An 18256-nucleotide genomic window follows, 5' to 3' on the forward strand; every position below is an offset into this window, starting at 1 on the left:
AACCCCGGGACAGCGGAGGACTTCTCTGCTGTCCGGGGCGATCTTAAAATGCTGGCGGGCGGCATTTTAAAATCGCCCCGGGACAGCGGAGGACTTCTCTGCTGTCCGGGGCGATTTAAAAGCCTCTGGGAAGGCAGGCAGGGGGGACAAAGACTTTCGCCCCCCGCCCGCCTTCAGAAGAGGTCCAGGACCTCTTCTGAAGGCCGGCGGGGGGCAAAAGTCTTTGCTACCCCCCGCCTGCCTTCAAAAGCCGTCCGGGATAGCGGGAAGCGCTTCCCTGCTATCCCGGACTGCTTTTAAAATGCTGGCGGTGGGGAGCAAAGCCTTTCGGCCCCCGCCGGCCTTCCTGGACCTCTTCTGAAGGCCGGAGGGGAGGGGAGGCTTTGCTCCCCACCGCCAGCATTTAAAAGAGGTCCCCGGAGATTTCCCTATGGGCTTTCTTCTTGCGAAGCAAGCCCATAGGGAAATTGGTCTTGCGAAGCAACTCGCAAACAGAAAACCCTTTCGTCTTGCGGGTTTTCCGTCTTGCGAGGCATTCGTTTTGCGGGGCACCACTGTATACAAAAAGCAGAAAGACAACAGAGTTACTGCACCTATGGCCTCCTTAAAAAGACATACGCTGACCTGTGGGTCTAAGGGGAGGCAGTAATACTGGCCTGGGGATCCAGTTCTATGGAATCTGCTCTACTACTAAAAAAGGATCTTCTCCTACATAGTAAGCAAACTTCAGCTTGTTGGGGTGGGAATGGAGCAGGACCTCAGATACTTAAAAAGTACATGAAAGAGTCCATATGGAAGAAAGCTATACTTAATGCATCAAGGTCCCAAAGCCATTTAGTGCTTAAAAAATGGGACCCATTACCTCCAGTTGAACTTGACAACAAACAGGCAACAACCACAGACCTAGCAGTGTCTTTTTGTACTAATTGAAATTTCTAGATGCCTTTAAAGAGCAGCACAATTTAGAGTGTACTACAGAAGCAGCAGTCAAGTCTACAAGTACATGAATTATAGTGGCCAGGTCTGATTTGGAGGAAAGGGCAGAATTGTAGTACCAGCTGAAGCTCATAAAGGACAATCCTAGTCATCACTGCCAGTTTGGACTCTAAGAACTGTGCAGGATCAATGGCGACCCCCAAGCTGTGAAACTGAGTCTTCAGCAGGACTGTAACTGCATCTGAATCAACCTGTACACCTCTATCCGGATCAGACTGTCCACAAACCAACAATGTTTCTGCCTCATCTGGTTAGGGTACATATTCACAACACTTTTCTACACCAGATGTTTAACTATCAAGTCGATAATTATTAGAAAGCTATAACTGGTGTAATGACTACAGCTAGCTTTGGTTGGTTTTGGCAACTCCACATTATAGGGTTGTTTTGAAGCTAAAATGCAGCTCCAAGGACCTGAGAGAAATGTAGCAAGTCAATAGATTCCTATCCTTAAGGAAAGGCTTTAGCATTTGAATTATGTGTAGCTGCTAAAAAGCACTTTGAAGTAGAACCACTCTGAAATCTAGGAGCATGACTGGGTCAAGGACACCTAGCCTCTGCTGCTAAGCAATCACCATGGGAAGGACACCACCATCAGTGTATCTGAAGAAGTGTGCATGCACACGAAAGCTCATACCAAGAACTAACTTAGTTGGTCTTTAAGGTGCTACTGGAAGGAATTTTTTTATTTTGACCACCATCAGTGCCATCCTTACCATTGGGATGGAACGGAATAGTGTTGAAAGTGACGCTTGGAGGGACTCTGTTGTACTCTTCAGTGTACCTTAATGATAGTTGGAGTTCAGCTCCTAGTACAAAAAATAAATAAATCAGAACATCTAAGTGCACGTGTAGCCCCAAATTGCATGCATTTACTTAGAAATAAGTCCTGCTGTCATCAATATGCCTAACTTACATGTAAGCTTGCACAGACTGTAGCTTTATATTGACATACTTTTAGAAATATTTATAGCTAGGGTTGCTACTTTGCAATGCAGACACCGGATGCAAACCTTTTAATCTAATGCAGCAATGGGAGATAAGGCAGCTGCAGCTCCTCCCACCCACTCTCTTCCTGGTCTTGTTGCCCACTCCTTCCCTCTCCTGCTGTGGTGAACAGGACTTCAAATGTGCGAGAGGAAAGCAGATGACAGGAACAGAAAGAGAACGGGCAGAAGGAGCCTAAGGTACATCAGGGGATTTAGAGAGATGCATACAGTGTCACATTTATACCTCTAAGATAGCCTTCTCTAACCTGGTGCCTATCAGATGTACCACTCTCTTCTGCCACAACCAGCATGGCCAATGGTGAAAGACTATGGCAGCTGCAGACCCAAACAACTAGACCGCATCAGGTTGGGGATGGTAGCTGTATGGATGGCCACCTCTGAATTAGCAAATAATAGAGCAATGAGCTCGAATTCATTGTGTTTAAAGTTTATATGCTATTCCACTCATTACGTAAAGATATAGACATAATAATGCCTATGCTGTGATATTTCATAGTTGCAAAACATCTGCTTTTGAAAATTTGCAATGCTATCAATACATGTGCAGTCATTTCAAAAGGTTACTGAAATCTTGTTTTTCCTTCTTCTTTCAATCTTTTTCTACATCACAAAATATTTCAGGGAGGTGACCTATTATTTCAAAGATTGAACTCACGATGCAATATATGAAAGCACAGGAGCAGTTATTTTCACATATATACTTGCACCGAGTGTGTGGACTTCATTTCACGTAATGGGAAAGTCTCTGGGTAGTGCTGGGAGTGTCCCTTGTCTGAACCCTGGAGAGCTACTAGCTACATGGGACCAATGGTCCAACTGAATCTAAGGCAGCTTCCTATATTCCTACGTTACCTAACTGTAGTGAATCCACTGGCACTGTTCATGTAGTTAAGGACTGTCTACACACCTAATGACACTCATATATGCTTCAAATCTGTGTTGAGAAGCACTACATGACATAATAAAGCTATACACTGTATTCACAACCCAGTGTGGATTGTTCATTGGTGTTAAAATCAGACAAATATTTACAACAGGAATAGATATTTTATTGGATTGTAAAGAGTGAAAGGAGTAAAATTATTCTTGAAATGCTACTGTTAAGGTATTGGACTGAGATCTGGAAGACATTGATTCAAGTTCCACTTCCAGACTAACTGGGCAATATAATATAATCCCTCAATATATTGCAAGGTAATTGAAGAGAGAACACAATAGAGACTGCAAAGCATTTATATGTAAAGGGTTATATATTTGGCAAGCAGTAGTAACGGCACATTAAAAACATTGCATTCGTAATTGTTTTGGCAGTGCAATATCACAGTGCAACACAACAGTTATAGGAAACAGTATGGCTACCTTCCCATAAGGTATCCTTCAGGCCTTCAATTTCAGCTACCCATTCCATCAAGCTGTCTCCCACAGGAGCAACAGTAATGCCCTGAGAAAAGAAAATGAAAGCAGCCCAATTCAGACTTGACAGGACTATCACTTTACTTCTTCTTTCATGTGCTAGAGGAGATCATAAGCTTCTGATTTTAAAATTACCACAGTTCCCTGTGATGTTTGAACTTGGTGGACTGTGGTTTGATCAGATTATGACTAGTGACAACAAACTAGGATCTGAAACCACAGTTTAATTCTGGCTTATTCTCACTAACCTTAACTTAAACTAACCCCAGTTCCTTGGGTTCAGATGTAGTTAGTCTAAAATTAGAAGCAGAAGCTTCCCATCTCCTTCCCCATCACATGAAAGAGGAAGAGAAGATTAGTGTAGGGGTGCGCAAATCCAGCATTTGGACAGGCTCCATTCACACAGACAGAATGCTGATAGTCTATGTAATGGTCACTTTAATAATTGTTTTGTATTGCTATTAATTTTTATATGGCTGTACATTACCTGGATATATAGTGTGTGTATGTGTGTGTGTGTGTGTGTGTGTGTGTGTGAGAGAGAGAGAGAGAGAGAGAGAGAGAGAGAGAGAGAGAAACATGGTTTCCTGGTATATCTGAATCACATTAATTTGTACATTTTCATTCAAAGTATGTCTGTAAATTGTTTTATTGCAGTTTTTATCTATCAACATACCTTGTTTTATGCACACATAAATTCACCTAAATCATTTGTGAAATTAGTTATTATTTATAGATCCATTTGAGTTGATAGGGCATGCTCCCCTGCAGGCAAGGGGTGTTTACAATATTTTAAAAGTCTCCTATCATGTTCATCTTTATTTGCCTCCTACTAAGGAAAGGATAGAATCCACATTCTTTGCAAGATCCATTCTTTCTATGGACAGATGTTTTAGATAAAATAATATTTCACACTATGCATTCTCCCACCATTTCCCTTCATTCCTACTCAAGCAAAACAACTCATCAACACAACTCACATACTGTATTTGGTTCATTCCTCTGTGTTCATCTTAACTCCAGATTGTTCCACAGTCCATTCCTTATTCTAAATTTATTACTTTAAGGATAGGTATGTAAATCATCTTCTCAATACAAAATTCTTACTCCCCCTCCCCTCCCCAGAAAAAACTAAAAGGGATATATAATAAAAACCCATCCATCCCTACATTGAGAAGTAGTATAGCATATAAAGTTACCTTGTACTAAGGAAATAATAATTGCTTGCCTACTACTGGGGGAAGATGGGGTTCATCAACCTGGAAAAGTAGCCCATCTAGGAGAAGGAAAACTCTGCTGCCTTATGGGATATCTTTGAGAAAAGAAAAGGCTAAATAAACCCTACACAAATCCAGAGTGGAGTCCCTAAGGCGGTTGGATGACGCTTTGTATGCCTCCTTCTGGCGACTCTAGCAGCCAAGCTGGTGCCAAATGTATTGATCTGCTTTCCTTTGGACCACATCAGTGAGTGAGGCCAAGAGGAGGTCTTATCATCTAGGCAGCTGAGGACCTCCATACAAGCAGCCCAGGCTTGCACCCCAGGGAAGTCACTTCGGAGCTGTTAATGCAATGGTTTGACTTCACCCCCAGAGGTGCACTCCATTGTCTCTTGAGACAGATATCATCTAGAAAAGATTGCAGAACCTCAGGCCCAGGAACTGAATGTGGCCCTTGAGGACCCTCAATTTGGCTCTTGGGACTTTCAGCCGGTCATGTCCCCTTCCTTGACATCATCCCTCAATGGTCCAGCTCTGTGACCTTCAAGTGTTTTTCTCTGGTTGGATTTTTAAAAATTATTATTTTTTATTGCATTTTCTATTCCATTTTGCCTCCTAGAAGGACTCAAAGTGGTACACATACAGTTGTCCCCTTCCCCATTTTTTTCTTTATAACATCCATGAAGTAGGCTAGGCTGAGAGAGACTGGCTCAAGGAACCTTATGCCTGAGTGGGGATTTGAACACGGGGCTCCCCAGTCAAGCCCAACACACTAACCACCACACTTACACTGTAATAATGCCTCTTGCTTGCCTGGAGGAGAGAGGTGGAGGGAGGGAGGGAGAGGTGTATTCTGTACACTTTTGCCTCTGTCTCCTCTTACCACTGACGTGGGCCCCTGGAAATGCAGTCCTTGAGCTGATAAAGATTAGTTGTCCCTGTATTAGAAGTTTTCCCCACACAAATGAAGGGTAGGTGGCTGCTACTGCTCTGGCATTGCTGGAAAACCCCTACATGGCAGCAGGGTCACTCTATGGCTTTTTCACTTAAGGTTGGCACAGGTTATCTCTCCTGTGTTTTTAACTGCTGAGTGACCACGGTGCAGAGGATCAACAGGCAGAACATTCCTCGCCATACCATTGCTGTGCTGCAAAAGACAGGTTTCTGCCTGTTGTGAAGTTTTTTAAGATGGCAACCTTATTCTTAAGAAATGGTCTATTATGCACCATCCTAAGCACTTTAGCAGAGAAGCTTTGAGACACTAGTAAACCAATTCCCAGCATTTCAAGAAGTATGAGGAAGAAAGTTAAAGGTCTTTTTCAGAGAAAAGTGGGAAAAGGGTCAGAAGCTCAAGTTCTGCAGCTAGGAGCACCCTGTGAGCCAGCAGAAATGGGGAGGTGACTTTAATTGACCTCATTTCTTCTCCTGGAGCCCCTTTCCCCCTCAAAAAACTATTCTAGGGAATTGCAGGACTCTCTGAACACCGTATGTGGCAGTATAGGAAGGAGAAATTGGCAAAAAAGATGTCATCAGTGGGTGCGTCTGCTAGATCCTTCTCACCTCTACAAATGGAAGAATCCTCTCTATATGCAGAGGATCAGTTAGGATACAAGTCAGAAACATTTTTCATCATTTGGTTACAAAATCAATGCACAACTCATTTAAAAAAAGAATCATAATAAACTGCCCTCTCTGTGTGTTTTTTATTTAGAATATTTCTAGCCCACTTCATCCAGTTAGGCTCTTAAACATCACTTACCATGTGTAACATTAAAATAATAATAATAATAATAATAATAATAATAATAATAATAATAATAATTCTCTTGATTTATGGAACAGTAGAGAGGAGACATTACATCCCTTATTAACGATGAGGAGGGTTATAATGATGATGGATAGAGTGTTATACTTCAGGCTTGATCTTGACCACTGTAAACAAAGTTGTAGGGGTTGGGAATCCAGCTGTACTCACAAATATCTTGGCTTCTTCATGTTCTATAAACTCTCTTTCCAGCAACAAGTAAGCTCTCGAGTGCATATTCATAGTACTCATGTTCTCCCACAGAATCTGTCCTAAAGACCACAAAAATAAAAGGTTAGAACATTTTGCCTTTTCAAATTGTTGAATTGAATTGAGCTGTGATCTGCCAACACAAAGTTACCCTGGCAAAGCAATCCTGATATAGAAGAGCTTTTAAGCGGCAATTTTTTGTTTCTTTTTTGTTTTTTTTAAGACAGACAGAAAGAAGTCAACCCTGATCCATTTCTTATTCTTAGATATAAGGTCAGCTACTGGCACAGACAGCACCCATAAGAAGGGGAAACTACATAGGCAGAGCAAGAACTAGGCCATACTCTGTGTATGGAGTGTAACCTAGCAACAGCAGCGTGCCTTCCCTCGGCTTGGTTCATTAGTTTCCCCTCGCCCAACCAATCAGGACAAGCCTTTGTTTGCTCTTTTGTCCTACCTCCAATCAGAAGCAGGCTTTCATCCAGACCTTGAAACTACAGTTCTTCAACTTCTGCTGGAATCAGATTACAGAAGCGGGGAGCCTCTCCAAACGCAGCAAGTGTTCAAAAAAGCAAGGGCGGGGAAGCAAGTGCTTTAAAATGCTATGGGGCGTGGAGGCAAAACGAAGGGGCTAAGCAGCCCATGCCATTCCCTTACCAACCCCCTTGGCCACATCCCTCAGACGCCTGCTGTGGGGCAGAAGCACAGATTGCAGGAGGAGGAGCCAAGGGGATTGGTTAAGGTCCAGCGCCTGAAGAGCAGGCTTGGTGCCTCAGAGCAAGGCCTGGTACAGGTCCCAGGCGGGGGTCTGTCTGGAAGTCAGTGACGGATTTATGTATAAGCGAAACAAGCTATATCTTAGGGCCCCACTCTCTTGGGCCCCCCCAAAAAAATTAAAGGGGGAAAAACTGGATGTACATTTCCAAAATATAAGATAAAAAACAAATAAAATAAAACCTACATGCAGCAACAGTGTTTTGTCTTGTGTCGTATGATGTAAGTCATGGGCCCCTCCTGCTAGCCTGCTCCCTTAATATAACACTGGTTTGCTCGTTTCTATATATAGGGTGCCTACATTCTGCATGTGCAAATGGCTTTAGATACCTGTTAGGGCCAAAAATTACCATACAGAATATATTCAAAACAAAAAGCAGTGACAATTTGTTGTTGACAAAGGACAGCTGGACATACAGTGGTACCTCGGGTTACATATGCTTCAGGTTACATATGTTTCAGGTTACAGACTCCGCTAACCCAGAAATAGTACCTCGGGTTAAGAACTTTGCTTCAGGATGAGAACAGAAATTGTGCAGTGATGGTGTGGCAGCAGTGAGAGGCCCCATTAGCTAAAGTGGTGCTTGAGGTTAAGAACAGTTTCAGGTTAAGAACGGACCTCCGGAACGAATTAAGTACTTAACCCGCGGTACCACTGTATAAAGGGCCCCATTATCTTCAGTAGGTAGCTTAGGGCTTCATCAAACCTAAATCGGGCCCTGATGGAAGTGTGTGTTAAGCAGAGCTTCATGGTGGAAAGCAACACACAAGGGCAAAATGGCAGAGGAGGCAAAAGTGCAACTGACTCACCATGGCTTTCCCACACATAGATGACACGAGGAAGAGATGGGCAAGATGCTCTATGCTTTCTGTGGTATTTTTGCACATCTGTAGTAAAGGAATAGAAACTTTCATCTCCATTCTGTTGCGCCTTGTTGAACATGGAAGTGTGTGTGCGTGTTGTGTGCATGAGAGTACTTGTGTTGTGTACGTTTGAGCCTTCAGCTGCTTAAAAGCACACCTGAGAGAATACAAGCACATGCATTGGTGTAAGGTAAAATATTTATACCTATGTTGTGACAGAGTGTCAAAGCATGCACAACTGCATTTTTTGTATGGGCCACTGGCCAATTTAAAGTTTATAAATTGTGGCCTTCCCCAGTTTTCAAAAGCTTTCACATTTCATCTTTGCTATGATTTCCCTTGCTTAGCAGTTTACTGTAGTTTTTGTCGTAAGCTAATGTTGAATGAAATGTTTGCATACAAGTGTGTCATCTCTACCCTAAAGGGGATGTAGTATTAGTCATAAAACAAGATAAAACTACTCCTGTAAGACTTGCTTCTTTAAATCATTCTACTGGCCATTAATTAAAGTAATTAAAGTCAGTGTGTGCCAGTAACATTTGCAAAACTATGTTCTCAACACCACGGCCTTTCTGCTTTAAAAACACTTTTTGCAAATGCAGCACCAGAACGTGGGTGCTTTATTTCCATGGGACTGTGATGAAATCTGGATGCAATTTCCAGATAAGGAAAAGGATCCAAATTCTGAAGCTAAATCATATAACAGCCAGATTCTGGATATAAAATACTTTGGGGAGAGGTATGGACAGAGTGCAACTACACAGGGTGGGGGTGGGGAAGAGGCCAGCAATTCAACAAGTCAAAAAACAAGATGTTGTCACAAGGCCTAAGCAAATATAGAGCTCCTGGGATTAACTTTGCAACAGACTTCTTTTGCAGATATCCCCACCTGCATGAGTTTGCTTTTATAGATCTAGTATATATCTATATCCTCTATATCTCATGGTGGTTATACTCCCACATCAGTGGCAAGATCCTGCATGCTGTTCTGTGGTAGAGAAGCTTTTTTAAAAAGCAAAGATGGAGAAATGAAAATGAATTCTAACTTTTTTCTGGACACTTAATATTTCAAATATTCTGCAGTTGCTGTTCAGAGGACTCTCTCAGGATTCAAACAGGAACATAAATTGTTCTGCTGGATTCCTCTACTTTAAAGGTCCCTTGTTAATTCACATCCAGATTCATGTAAAGATTATATTTTATCTCACCAACCCTTAGCACAGCTGTGTGTGCAACAGCTCTTGTGTTTGTTTGGGGGGGATTGCATTTGATTTTGTATGTAAAAGCTTTCTTCATCTCATGTTTCTTTCATTGAAATTGCATTTGTTTTGCGTTTCCTTCATGTGCTCATTTTGTTATTCAGTATAGTTTCAAATCTCCATTGAAATTTCCCCTCCCCCCCTTTTTTATCTATTTATTTTGTCCATTGCTACACTAGAGCAGATATTGGAAGCTACCACCTAACCCCTCAGATGTCATCATGCAACATCATTCCGTTGCATTTTCAGCAAAAATTAGTACCTACCAATGGAAAATGTGATAATTGCTGCAGCTGATGCCATTTTATCTTCCCAGGTATCCCAGAATTACCCTGTGTTGGAAGCTTCTGGGGAGATGGGAGGCTGCCAAGAGCAGCTACTGCTTTCTGCTCTGCTGCCAGCAAAAACATGTAATCCCCACCCACTGAAAACCTTTAACAGTGCTTCCATTCTTCCATGTTTCATCCTCTGAGCATTGGGATAAATGTGATCTGGACCACTAGTTGTTTAGTTTTCCATTCATCACAAAACATATGCACACCCCTAGATGCAATTCAACTGTAATCTGTCAGAACAGTTGAAATCCTGCTACTAAACACATGCATATTTAGCACAACTGGAATAAAATGGACAATTCCACTCAGAAATGAAATTGGTTTGAAATCAGTTGTCCCACTGCAGACATAAAGATTATTTTGATGATTCAAGGTTGTTCTTCTCAGAGACCAATTCAATACATAGTCTCATTGTGTAGTGTCTTGTGTTTTCAGCATTTTATACTACCTCAGCAATATAAATGTTCTTACTTTTTCAAGCTCAAACAAGAATATGATTGGGGTAGATCAGCTGAATGAATCATCTACCCTCATAAAAATATGAAGTTATAAAAATTATTGCAGAAAGTTGCAGCTGCCCCATTCTGAAGTCAAAGGGTTTGTAGGCCCACAGAGAGACTGGGGTTTTGGTGAGTGATGATCCTTAGCGATTGAAGATCCAGCCAGAAGAGAGACCTTTTCTGAGAATCGATGGATGTGGTTTTATGAGTAAGAGCTGCACAACCGGTCTCCAATATCATTAAATCTTTATGCTGTAGCAGTGCTTTGCATGTGCAATGTAAGAGAATATGACTGCTTTATTTCCTGTTGATGGAGGGAAATATTTGGAAAGGGGTGGGTGGGTAAATGTGCATACAGTGTTTTATTTGTTTTTTCTTGCTCTGGGCATCACACGTATGTTCTAAATAGGCTCTTTAAGTATTGCATTTGTTCATTGTTTCTGACACTTTCTTGAAGAGTTTCCTTAACCAGCTTGCAAAGCTGAAATGGTTGATAAAAGTGGAATACCACTGAGCCAAGCAATTAGTAATTAGTATTTGTACAACCCACATAGTACGCTCTGGAAATTGTCGAATTCAGTCTTAGCCAGTATGGTCAATGGTCAGGGATGTTGGGAGTTACAGCCCAACAACAACTGGAGAGCACCATACTGGCGATCCCTGCTCTAGGCTGTAGTCCACACTCCCAAGGACTTTCTGGTTCATGTGTTGGTTAGTCAGTGCATTGATCCAGCTGAGCTATGTGAAGAAACAGCCTGCCAAAATAAATGTGCAGTTAGTGAAGTTGTTACTAGCGAGCATGCTGTTCACACATGCCCATGAGTTTTGGAATGCGCTGTTTCACGGTGTATGTAACATCAAGCCATAACCCCCGATTAAGCAAAAGAGCCTGTGCATACAGCTTCCATTTTGTTCATTCCTCCAGTGAGCAAACAAACCATGTAGTGGCTGGCTTAGCATTAGTGGCTGGCCCAGGAATTGTTTCTCCCAAACAAGTTACAATTGAGATTTGGCTTTAGATTGTGGTTTGCTTGGAGCTAAACAAACCACAAGTGTTGGGTCAGATGTAGTTACACTAGCCACTCTGTGGTTTGTTTGCTCACGGGAGGAAAAGAAGTGCAATGTGGGAGACTTTGAGCTGCAAGCACCAGCACATAGCTTGTACATAGCATAATTTGCTTATCCATAGCCTATGGCTCCGTGCTGCACCTGAATGTGGCCATAGTGTCCTCAGTTTGATTGCTAGCAGCCTCATTGTTTCTTGGGGCACAATTGGATTGTATAGTGATTGGGCTGATAATATAGTGACTTGTGAAAGGTCACCCAGTGAGCTTCACGGTTGACCATCCAAACTTAATTCTACTCATGATTTTTTTTCTTGAGCAACTAACAACATATGTGAGAACTCATAATTGTAGCTAACTTGTGGCCCTCAGGTTGCTGGAGTCCAGGTCCTACCAGCCAGCATGACCACGGTGAACAGTAATGGGAGTTGATGTCAAGCTACATCTGAAGGCCCACAGATGCTCCATCCTTGTTTACCCCATGGAATGCATGAATGCAGAACTGGGTACAAGTATGGCTCCAGGTCCAGCAAAAGAGTTGGTCAGTAAGTGTACAAGTCTTCTTGCATGTATTTCAAAAATAAAATCCTATTTTGCTGGTTTGTCAGATCCAAGACCCGTGCAGTATTCACAGACCTGTCACGTTCATTGTCATATATTTATTTTCAGTCCTTAACTCACTGCAGGGCAATTCCCAGTTCCAGCTGTGATGCTTGCTTTGTAAAAGTGCCCCTCTATTGAATCTTTGTGAAAGGTAAGGAAACTATTAAACTGTGTGAGGTAACCTTTAAATTAGCTGCTTTTTTCTGTTAGCAGGATTAGACAGGATTTTGTCCTTTAATTTTGCTGTTTTTCTGAACTTACATTTGCATCTTTCAAGCTTCATAAGGTATTGTTAAAGTATTATATTTCATTTATTTGAAGAAAGATGAAATGATTATTTAATTATGACATTTCTTCCTCTGTATGTCAAAGTTGCAGAAACCATATTTTCACCACAGTTTGCAAAATGTTGATTCTTTAGCAAAGTTTTCCCCCACCCATATTATCCAATTGATACTGTTGAACTGCTTTCTTGTCTTCATTAGCTCCTTTGTGAATTCCTGTTCCTATTTAAGTGTTGTTGTTTTTTTAAAAAGCACACAACCTGTACCTTGTGCAAGAAGAAAAAGATTTGATAGTTGGCATTAACAATTTTTTCTATTGCGCAAGACAACTGGCTCAGTTTTTGCTCAGAGCATGGTTTTCACTGCCAATATTCTATATTTAACAGACACACAATTGGCTTGTATTTTGAAGATGCTTAAAGCATCCACAAATTAAAATATATGCAATTTGGCTTGTCATTCAGAATACATCTCATGAGAACCTTTGATCTGTTTAGCAATAGTGACTAGAAGAGTAATAATAATAATAATAATAATAATAATAATAATAGAGCCCAAGGGGGCTTTTGAATTGTTTTCCCTCAGACAGGAGTCTCTTTACCTCATTGCATGACAAATAACTCTGGAAAATGAAGGGGAAATTTTCAAAAGCAGTTTGTAGAATCATGAAAGTAAGCAGTACACTGGAAAACATAAAATAGCCCACTTTGTGAGATTGATCTGGGGACAGTTTGGGGATGGATGATGGTTAACAATAGTCTCAAATGACTAATAAAAATAGTCTCAAATGACTAATAACAATACTCTCAATTGACTCATTGTATAAGGAAGGCTAGCAGGATGTGGCGCTTAATCCATCTGAGATTTTCAGAACATTGATTATCATTCCGAAAATATGCATGTTCTTCTTTAATACCATGTTTATACAAAAATGCACTTAGCTTCTGCATAAAGTAGTCTGTGTTGCTACGTTTACATGCTTACCTTAGTGCAACATCCTCAATGAGTAGATTAATAAAGTAATACAGTAATCAAGTGCATGCAATGAAAACAAAATATGTATTAAAACATTGTCTAAATGTTACCTTGTATATTTCAAAGACATATCCACATAGTTAAAAAATGAGAAACAGACAAGAAATAAAAAGCAGGATGTATTTTTCACTTCTGCTATACAAAGTCAACATTTTTGTGCAAAAGATTTTGAAAGAAAGTACTGTCAAGTGTCTGAAAGATTTGTGTATATAATCCATACAAAAATTATTTTAATAAAAAAGTCTGAGAGGTTGTAATTTACACAGTATTTTTTCAAACATTACAGTGGTTTCAAAATAATCCAGATTGATTACACCTGAATAAAATTCAGTAATAAAAATGCAATTTTCTAGTAAAAAGTTAATTCTAATTCACATTATTTGAAATGACATACAAAAGTTATCATAGAAAATTTCTAAAAAATTGTTGTGTACAACTGATGGAATGTAGGCTTCCCTTTTCAGGGTTATCGCTACAAAAGCTATTTTACTTGAAATAATAAATATTCTTGGGAAAACTGATTGTCTGTTATAAAATAAGAATTTAGAGTTTTCTTTAATTAAAGGGTTGCATAGCAACAAAGGGATACAAAAATTCTATTGCAACTACAGATATAACGTCAAGAAGTATAATTTTCACTCACTTATCATATGCAGTTCCAAGAGGGTTCTATTGCTTGTCCTAGTTTATGCATGAGCTTAGACATATCATTAGACAAAAACTGTTTACATACTCAAAACTGAATATGTCTGAACAAAATTATTGTCTAGAAAGGAATTGTCATTTTGATAATATATTGCACATCCACTACACTGATTTGTGGATGCTGTTTAAAGGGGGGAAATAATAAAAGTCAATGCCCAATGTGTGCCATTAAAATGAAATACAAGCAAATTTATCAAGGTGTTTGGTTTCACCCTATCTCTGGATCAGGTACTTGTGTCTTGTGGTGCCCTCAAACCACATCAGACCAAAAAAGAGTACAACTTCCATTCTACAGGAGCATACTTAATCGTCCTCAACATTTGTCTTAACCACATTCATTCATAAAAGTGACCAATATTAAAATGGGTTTAGAATAATAAGATTGCTGAGGCAGAAATTACGGAACTGTGATTAAATAAAACGTATCACAGTTAAGTTTCTTTTTCACTCACACACACACAAAAAAAAATTCTTTCTCCTTGGTAGCTGTAAAATAAGGGTTCACCCAAGATATTGAGTGTAAACTCCATTTTTGAAAAATACGGTTGGCACCTCTTTATCCTGTTAAGCACAAATAAACTTCACAGAAGATACTTATTGCAAATATCTCTTTATACAGCCAGAAGAATCTCCAATAAAATATTTGAATATAAATCTCCTCTAAAAACGTTCTATATTCCATATTGTAAATAGGTTTATTTACAAAAGTCTTGTTTATTTACATCTCTGCTGAAATCACGGTCTCATTGTGTCCATGAATACTGGAATCTCCTAATAGAGACGTCTGTTTGGAGTCAATTTTGTAGGGTTTTTGAGTTTTGTTTCCAAAAACGGTTATACTAATCCCACTTGGATGACTCTGCATAGACATATGAGACAGCAAAGGAATATTGGCATCCTGATTAGATCCTGAAGAGGGTAAGCTAGTCACATGCCCGGTGCTGGTTGATCCACTTGCACTACTTGGCGAACGACTCTTTGGTGGAGGACAGTGCTGAATTACTCTGGGTGGGCCTGCAGGCTGGTAGTGAGCAGCTGGGAAAGCAGCATATCCAGGAGGAATTGGATATCCATTTATAGGAATAAATCGCTGGTTTTGAGGTATTGGTGGGCCAATAAATCCAGCAATTTGGCCTTGTGGTATACCCTGTGCTGGAAACATGTAGTTAGGGTACCTAGGGTTACTCAGGTTGCTAACTGGGCTTGCACTGAGAGAAGTTGTCTGAGTGGTAGCATTTCCACCAGAAGGAGTAGTAGAACTAGTGTGACTTGACAGCCCCTCCCACGAACGCAGCCTGGCATGGATATCTTTAAACCTTGGTCTCCGAGATGGCAGCTCATGCCAACATTCGGTCATCAAGCTGTACATTCTGGGAGGGCAGTCTTCAGAGCATGGCAAAAGTTGTCGCTTCCTAACCATTTCTATGACCTCTTGGTTACTAAATCCATAATAGGGCTGGAGACCAAAGCTGAAAATCTCCCACAGGACAACACCAAAGGACCAGATGTCTGAATCGGAAGAGAATTTGCCATACAGAATTGCCTCTGGGGGCATCCAACGAATGGGTAAGAGGGACTTGTTTTGAACTCTGAAATAATCTGCAGAGTAGATTTCTCTTGACAGTCCCAAATCAGAAATCTTCACGTGGAGCTGTTCTCCAATTAAAATATTTCGAGCAGCCAGATCCTTGTGAACAAAAAAATGACTTGATAAGTATTCCATCCCTGCTGCAATCTGGACCGCTATGTGCAGAAAATCTCCATGATCTAAGCTAGATTTTACAGTACCATCCTCATCACTGCTGCACCCAACATCTGAATGTGGTGATCGCATTATAAGAAATTCATGCAGGTCCCCTTGATTCATGTACTCAAAAAGCATGCAGACTGGCTGCTCCTGAGTCACAACGCCAAGAAGGCAAACAATGTTGGGATGATGCAGTTCTGCCATCAAAGAGGCTTCCTGCTGGAACTCTGCCCACTGCTGTGGATTGTTGCAGTCCTTTAGGGTCTTAATTGCAACCAGCTGAGCATGATCCATGCCTGGTAGATAAAGGTGTCCCTTGTAGATTTTGCCAAAGGCACATTCACCCAACTCTTCCATAAAACGGACAGCAGATAGAGGCAGCTCTTTGGCTTTGCTCTGTTAGAAAGAAGACGACATGTTAACAATAAATTTGGATGAAGGCTAAAATCTCAGTGCCATACGTCTGATACTGTAGGAGGATACTATAACAAGAGTGGTGTTGCAGTGGTTTTCAAGACACCCCTTCCCATTTCTTTACTTTATAGATACAGAGTTAAAAATAATTCCACCATAAAGCATGTGAACTTCAATGTTTCCATTCATGAAGTAGGTGACAGTAATTGAGCGCGGAACTCAATGTTCAGGACCTTTCAGAAATTAAGTTTTCCTTTACTTGAGATCCTTGCTACTCTCACTCCAATTTTGCCAAAGCAGTATTGCAAGCAAAAGAAGAAAAAGAAAAGGGGAGGAGCAGAAAGCCCCAATGCACTTTATTATCATTTGAAAGTGACACTCAGGACTGAATTCTAATTTTCCTAACCATTTACAAATTTTAGATAAATACTGTGTGAATTAATATATCGCAAAGGCATTTAAACAAGCAGCCAGTTGACTGTGCAGTGATGGCAGGAAATTAGCTGTATTGTTGAGACACAGATGGTTTATATTATACAAATCCTTTAGGCTAAAACTTGTTTAGGTCTGGCATATTGTAAATTATATTTTAGTAATGAAAGTGAAATGACCTCTGTCTGACCTCATGCAGGATTGTCTGTTTTAACCAACCTAGTGGAAAAGTATGAAAGAAAATGAAGTCATAAAGTTTTGGCAGGAAAGGGGTTCATTTTAAGTTAAGCAGTTATAAATCTGCTTAGTTTTTGTTTGACGGGTATTTGTCATATGGTGGTGTACAAAATGCAAAGAAGTGTAAAACACATATGAGGCACAATGCCAACATAAACCAAGTACAAAGGAAATTTGTCAGGGGACACTTTATCTCTATCAGTTACTTCTATTAAATGAATGACAAGAGTGGACACAATTTATGATATTATACTAAGCATGTAGCAAGTGCCTTGAGTTAGGGATTACTCTGTAGTAAATGTGCTTAGGATGGCAGCCTAACAGTGCAATCTTATACATAGCCACTCACATGCAAGTCTCACCGAGTCCAATAGGGCTACGCTCTAAGTAAACGGGTACAGGATTTAGTCTCATGTACAAAGCCTAAGTCTCATGTACAAAACTGGGGGTTTGGTTTAGTTCTTGTTTTTATTGAATCAGTTAGCATATGTCCAAACTCAATACAATTTTATATTCACAGAAGAAAGAATATTTTATGGAGTGGAAACAATTGTAATATTGTCCTACTAGTATTTGTGAAATGCAGTCAGCTGGGATTGACACATCATTAGGAAAACTATTGCACCCAAAAGAGCTGGAAGTGACCAAAATAGCAAAGGTTCATTGAACTAGAATACTAAGTGGAAACATTTCTCTTTTATGACATAGGCATATAAAGTAGATTTCACCAACAATACCTTTGGTTTATATGCATTCAGCATAGACATCTCTACGTTCTGTCCTCTGACATGCTTAGGCTGCCTTTGCACTGGAGGGGAAGAAGACTTCTGGTTGTTGCGGCAAATACAGATGAAGAAAAATAGTAAGGCAATAGCCAGGGGAATTGTAACACTTGGCACCAATATATAGAGGATTTCCATTTTATTCTTCTCCTTGGAGTCTTTTGTGTCTAATTCAGAAAGAGGGGTGGGGAACAATGGGAAGAAAAGCATAAAATCTCATGCTAAAGAATGCAGTTTTGTACATGAAATAAAACACAAGTTTTGTGTGCCACGTGAACTGTTTCTGATGACTCTTCTATTTCTTGACTGAGCAACAATAATACCAGATAGTTGTGTGCTATTAAGTTTGAGTACAGTTCGTGGATAGCCACAGATCCTATTTGGAAAAAAGCCAGCTAAATCCAAACCATTATCATAAGAATTTATTCAGAAACCATGGGGTATGAAGTGCACTTGGAGGAACATTTTTTAAATCCCCAACAAATAATTATATTCACATTAGTGTTGGATTTCATGCTTCTCTAAAAGGCCTGACACATGGCAAAGGTATTCTTTAGGAAAAACTTGACAG

The 18256-nt window shown here is 40.3% G+C and overlaps 2 protein-coding genes and 1 long non-coding RNA gene across 6 annotated transcripts in view; 1 reads left to right on the forward strand and 2 right to left on the reverse strand.

Moving 5' to 3' along the window:
- UBE2U (ubiquitin conjugating enzyme E2 U) overlaps nucleotides 1–6988 on the reverse strand; it is a 29835-nt gene extending 22847 nt beyond the window's left edge. Inside the window, exons 1-4 of the mRNA XM_082227620.1 lie at nucleotides 6802–6988; nucleotides 6612–6712; nucleotides 3366–3447; nucleotides 1713–1805 (exon numbers count right to left, since the gene is read on the reverse strand). Of these exons, the coding sequence (XP_082083746.1) occupies nucleotides 1713–1805; nucleotides 3366–3447; nucleotides 6612–6692 (256 nt within the window). The 5' untranslated portion in view covers nucleotides 6693–6712; nucleotides 6802–6988. The remainder of the gene's footprint in view (nucleotides 1–1712; nucleotides 1806–3365; nucleotides 3448–6611; nucleotides 6713–6801) is intronic.
- Nucleotides 6989–7115: 127 nt separating this feature from the next.
- On the forward strand, nucleotides 7116–17840 carry LOC309534980. 2 transcript variants are annotated; one of them, XR_014220946.1, is made up of 4 exons: nucleotides 7116–7221; nucleotides 12116–12200; nucleotides 15528–15639; nucleotides 17700–17840. It is a non-coding gene; the product is annotated as an uncharacterized lncRNA (long non-coding RNA). The 2 variants fall into 2 exon arrangements; XR_014220947.1 differs by having other exon boundaries at nucleotides 17612–17752.
- ROR1 (receptor tyrosine kinase like orphan receptor 1) overlaps nucleotides 13475–18256 on the reverse strand; it is a 165284-nt gene continuing 160502 nt past the window's right edge. For all 3 annotated transcript variants that reach the window (XM_082227556.1, XM_082227555.1, XM_082227557.1), the window contains exons 8-9: nucleotides 17641–17852; nucleotides 13475–16216 (exon numbers count right to left, since the gene is read on the reverse strand). In XM_082227556.1, the coding sequence (XP_082083682.1) occupies nucleotides 14792–16216; nucleotides 17641–17852 (1637 nt within the window). In that variant the 3' untranslated portion in view covers nucleotides 13475–14791. The remainder of the gene's footprint in view (nucleotides 16217–17640; nucleotides 17853–18256) is intronic.

The sequence above is a fragment of the Podarcis vaucheri genome (assembly GCF_965113315.1).
Source record: "Podarcis vaucheri genome assembly, chromosome: 6".
Classification (NCBI taxonomy): domain Eukaryota; kingdom Metazoa; phylum Chordata; class Lepidosauria; order Squamata; family Lacertidae; genus Podarcis; species Podarcis vaucheri.